Here is a 5,409-nt window from a genome sequence, read left to right on the forward strand (position 1 = left end):
CCGCTCCGTTCTCACTGTTTCCCACCGCTCTAGTGAACTCTCGCTCTGAGCTGCTTTTATCCCCGCTCCGTTCTCACTGTTTCCCACCACTCTGGTAAACTCTTGCTCTTGCTTGGTTTGTTTTTTATCCAACCGAGGTTCTTTCCTCTACGAGGGATCTTGGCCCTTACACCTTGGATTCTGAGAATATTAAAAGATATAGGGAGCATGTAAGTACTCCCCACCTACCCCACAGGGATTTAGAAACTACACTAAAGAAATGGGAGACACATCCCAGGAACACATCAGGGGCATAGGGATAAAGCTAGATTGCAAATGTGATTTCCAAAAGAAATACTTGCATTTATATAGTGTCTTTCATGACCTCAGGATGTCACAAAGCGGTTTACAACAAATTAAGTACTTATGAAATGTAGATACTGTTGTAATGTAAGAAACATGGCAAACAATTTGTGCACAACAAGGCCCCACAAATAGCAATGAAATAAATGACTGGATAATCTGTTTTAGTGATTTGGTTGAGGGATAAATGTTGGCCAAGACACAGGGAGAACTCCCATGCTCTTCTTCAAAATAATACCATGGGATGTTTTACATCCACCTGAGGGGGCGGATGGTTAAATGTCCCATCCAAAAGACAGCACCTCTGACAGTGCAGCACTCCCTCAGTACTGCACTGAAGTGCCAGCCTATTTTATGAGCTCAAGCCTCCAGAGTGGGATTTGAACAAGCAATCTTCTGACGCAGTAGGCAAGCATGCTACACTGAAACCTGAGTGAAATGTGTGTACAGAATGGAAACAGTAAATTCTGTGACTCTACTATCTTTTAAATCATGAAGCATGCCATAATGTGAACAGTTGGGATTGCTCCATCATTATGTATTTTAATCTCAACTGGGATGGATTATGAGTTGGGAAATGCTCCTTCCTAGTATAGTCAACTCCATTGCATTACAGACCTAAATTAATATTTTTTGTTAAAATTGTAAAAGTATAAATTGGAACAAAAAAAAATTTTCATTCTCCACCCAATGAATTTGCTCTTCCTAAAAGGATATTGATGCAAAAAATGTGTATCCTAATTCATCGTGTACCATTTCTGTACACAAAGGTGCAATGATGGAATCAAGGAAGCACTACCCATATTACAACCCACTTGCCAGCAGGCTTTCCGTAACCAGAAATACCAAACTGAGCAAATATAAGTGGCCAAGGTGCAGTATGAAAAGACTGAATACTGAAAGGAAAAGGCAGAGCAAGAGAGAGAAGCAGCTCCTTTACTGTCAGAAACCAGCCAGCTGATCACACAAGAGGCAGAATGAAATCCTTTCTCCTCATCATTGCTGCAGTGCAGATCCTCCACTGCTCAGGTACGTACTGGAGAGAGCAGCACCTCAGAAAGCAACGAGTTATTGTTCATGAGCTTCAGTCAGTGATATTTTACCAATGTTTAAACAGAATTCACTGAAGAATGCTGGAGTGTTTTGTACAACTTTCCTTTTATCTCTGCAGGAGTACCAACCCCTGAGGATGCTCTGAGAGAGTCAGTTATAAAACTCAACGAAATCACCGAGATCACCAATGATGTAAGTGTGTCCTGGTCTAAGTGTGTTTCATTCTCTAAAGTCTACAAGGATATTACTGAGTTCAGTTAGACTTTAATTATTAAACATGAGCAGAATATTATATTACACACACAGTGGTGGATGGATCTCAGTTCAGGAATTTAAATCCTAAATTAGTCTTTGATTTTGGAGATTTGAATTGGAGCAATGTTTGGAAGCGAGATTTGAAATTCTTCCAAGGTCGGGTATGAGATTTATTTTCCTCTTAAGTATTTTAAAATCCCAATCGTCAGTTGCTCTTTTGTTAATTTCCTTCCATTATTAAAGGTTCCTACACATCGAGCATCCATACTGTGATGGTTAAAGGGACCATTTTGTGTTTGGACAAATTAAAGATTTGTCCCTGTTGGTTGATGATTGTGACAGTCTGGATCGTTTTGAGCTTTATCTGAGCAGAGTATAAACACTGGATACGATAACAAGCTAATGACCCATTTTCCTTTCATTAGATTTATTACAAAGGCAAATTGTCATACAACATGGATTTAGCGTTCACTGTGAAAGAAACCGTTTGCTCCAAAAATTCTGGACTGGAATTTGATGATCCCAGCTGCCACTTCCGCACCAAAAAGACCACTGTGAGTATTGAGTTATATTGTATCATAGAAACATCATGTGTACTGAATTATATCATAGAAAGGACCGTGTGTACTGGATTATATCATAGAAAGGGCCATGATTACTGAGTTATATCATAGAAAGGACCGTGAATACTGAGTTATATCATGGAAAGAGCCATGAGTACTGAGTTATATCATGGAAAGAGCCATGAGTACTGAGTTATATCATAGAAAGGACCGTGAGTATTGAGTTATATCATAGAATCGCCCTGTGTCAGTGCTGAGCTTGTTGTCATCCAACAAGCTGAAATGAATTGCGTTTTATTTTGACCGGAAAAAGGTTTATGCAAAAGCCGTGTTCAACGTTTTGCTGATGAGGTCATTGACATCGATATGGAGTGTCGAGGTTTGAAGACGGTTGACAGCAACAGTGAATTGATAAAGTGGTGTGTTAAAGTGGAGCTATGAGCCTTGGGTGAAAGGGAACAATGAATATTATTGGAAGCATGCCTCCTGATATTGGAGAAAGTTCACTGCATGAACCTACCCAGTCTCCTGAATAAATGGGGGACATTTTAATGCTGGAGGATTTGTGTATTAGGAACAAGAAACAATTGAGGAAAAGAATATAAATAAAATGCCTGAGCCTCCTGCTCTATATGTCCACATTGATGGGGACGTTATAAGAAGGCTCATAGAGTAGCGTTGGCTTTGAAGGTGTAACAAACTGGAGCCTCCTTTCATCTGCTCTGTTTTCTGTAGGCTCCAAGCAGCAGATATGAAAGAAAGACTTGCATTTATATAGTCCCTTTCACGATCTCAGGACGTCCTAAAGCACTTTACAGCCAATGAAATATTTTGAGCATAGTCACTGTTGTAATGTCGGAAACGCAGCAGCCAATTTGTGCACAGCAAGGTCCCACAAACAGCAATGCGATAATGATCAGGTAATCTGTTTTAGAGATGAAGGAGATGATGCCAATACTATTTGAAAGCTTGCAGAACAATTTGGCTATGGAGCTGTAGATGTGTGGGGGTCTCTTCCACCTGTTCTATGAGGGCAGTAGTTTTCAATTATACTTATTCCTTCTGTTTTGCACTTGCTGATTTGTACTGCTAACATGTACATTGTATTTTGTTGTTACTCGGGTTCTCTCTTCTTGACAGCTGGTTTTTAAAATGATGATCTTACTGCTGGTAGTCAATAGAGTTCATGGTTCATTTGTTTATTGTTAGACAGATGGTCTTCTGAGTTGGGAGTTGATGCACACTTTATGAATTAGAACTGGTCAGACATTGCCCCATGTTGAATTCACTTAGGACACTTACAAGCCTAAATTTTCTGAATACTGCCATCAAAAAGAGGGCATTTACCAAATACTGTCATCAGAAAGAACACTTTCATGCCTTCACTCTTGGATGGATTCAAGCCAATTCCTGATATAGTTAAACACAGATTAAAATCTTGATAATGTATTATCATTGAAGCAATGGATTCAGCTGCTGCTGTTGTGATGTCCCAGTCATGCATACTGGTGAACTGACTGAAAACCTATAAGTGTCAGCCTTGGCACAATAGCACTCTCGCCTCTGAGTCAGAAAGTCGTGGGTTCAAGTCCCACTCCAGAGACTTGAATACATAATCTCAGCTGTCACTCCAGTGCTGTACTGAGGGAGCACTGCACTGTTGGAAGTGCTGTCTTTTGGATGAGACGTTAAACCGAAGCCCCGTCTGCCTTCTCAGGTAGAGGTAAAAGATCCCATAACACTATTTCAAAGAAGAGCAGGGGGGTTCTGGCCAATAGCACCCGTCACAATTTCAGGACGTCCCAAAATGCTTCACAGACAATGAAGGCCAATATTTATCCATCAACCAACATCACTAAAACAGATCATCTGGTCATTATCTCATTGCTGATGTGAGACCTTGCTGTGCGCAAATTGGCTGCTGTGCTTCTTACATTACAACAGTGACTACACTTCAAAAGCACTCCATTGGCTGTAAAATGCTTTAGGATGTCCTGAGGTCGTGAAAGGCGCTATATAAATGCAAGTCTTTCTTGCTATAAATTACATTTTCTTATCAACGTTTATTCAATGGCAGCGTTGAGCCACTTATCAAGGATTGATCAAGTGTTAAAATAATTGACCAGAAAATCAAGGCTGTAGATTCCAATTTTGGAGCCAAGAGATGAAGGAAGAGGGAGAGAAGGGAAATGACAGGTATAAAACTGGGGCAATAGAGGGGATAAATTTGAAAGATAAAGTAAGGAAGATGATGGACATTAAAATGAAAAGAGAGAAAGAGAAACGAGAAAGAATCAATAAAAAATTTTGGTCGAGGTTTGTCAATTTTTGCACTCCCATCCTTTGGTTCGCTGGTCACTGTCCAATTTAAATAACTTGCTTCAATTTACACTGTCTATGTCATTCAGTATATTAAAGACCTGGATCCGAATCCACTTCAATCTTTTTTTTCCCTATAAGTTGCACTTTTTGAGTTTATTTCGTAACTTTAACAGTGCCTTCACACTCCGCTGGGTCGTTATTGCCTTTCGGGTGGCCAGCCGGTTGCCTGTCGGCAATGATGAGATGGCTGCGATTTTGAGGCTCTGGCCTCATTTACATCGAACGGGCGAGCTGCGGGGCACCAAAAGGGGGTCCTGATGCAACTCACTGGATTAAGGCGGGTCAATGTTGGGCTGCAATGTAAATGCGGGGAGGGAGATCACGGGGGAGGGGGATCACAGGGAGGGGGATCACGGGGGAGGGGGATCACGGGGGAGGGGGATCACAGGGGGGGGGGATCACGGGGAGGGGGATCACGGGGGAGGGGGATCACAGGGAGGGGGATCACGGGGAGGGGGATCACGGGGGAGGGGAACCACAGGGGGGGGGGATCACGGGGGAGGGGAACCACAGGGGGGAACACAAGGAGGGGGATCACAGGGAGGGGAACCACAGGGGGGATTACGGGGAGGGGGATCACCGGGGAGGGGAACCACAGGGGGGATTACGGGGGGAGGATGACAGGGGGGAATCACAGTGGGGGGATCACAGGAGGGATCGGGATCACTGAGGGGTGGATCACAGGGGGTAACACGGTGGAGAGGGAGGATCCTGGGCGGCAGTGGCCCAGATAATTTTTCTGTGAGATCTGGAGGAGCACTCCTGCTCTTCCTAACCCCACAAAAACTAATTTCGAACTTAACTTTGCTTTGCT

The 5,409-nt window shown here is 42.7% G+C and overlaps 1 protein-coding gene across 1 annotated transcript; it reads left to right on the forward strand.

Annotated features, from left to right (window-relative positions):
* Nucleotides 1-1,296: 1,296 nt before the first annotated feature.
* Nucleotides 1,297-4,853, forward strand: LOC137324049 (secreted phosphoprotein 24-like). Its single transcript, XM_067988219.1, has 5 exons — nt 1,297-1,371; nt 1,514-1,587; nt 2,076-2,202; nt 2,518-2,632; nt 4,709-4,853. The coding sequence occupies exons 1-5, from the start codon at nt 1,320-1,322 to the stop codon at nt 4,851-4,853; spliced, it is 513 nt and encodes a 170-aa protein (XP_067844320.1). The 5' UTR covers nt 1,297-1,319.
* The last annotated feature ends 556 nt before the right edge of the window (nt 4,854-5,409 follow it).

This window comes from Heptranchias perlo, chromosome 7 (genome assembly GCF_035084215.1).
Source record: "Heptranchias perlo isolate sHepPer1 chromosome 7, sHepPer1.hap1, whole genome shotgun sequence".
In the NCBI taxonomy this organism is placed as follows: Eukaryota; Metazoa; Chordata; class Chondrichthyes; order Hexanchiformes; family Hexanchidae; genus Heptranchias; species Heptranchias perlo.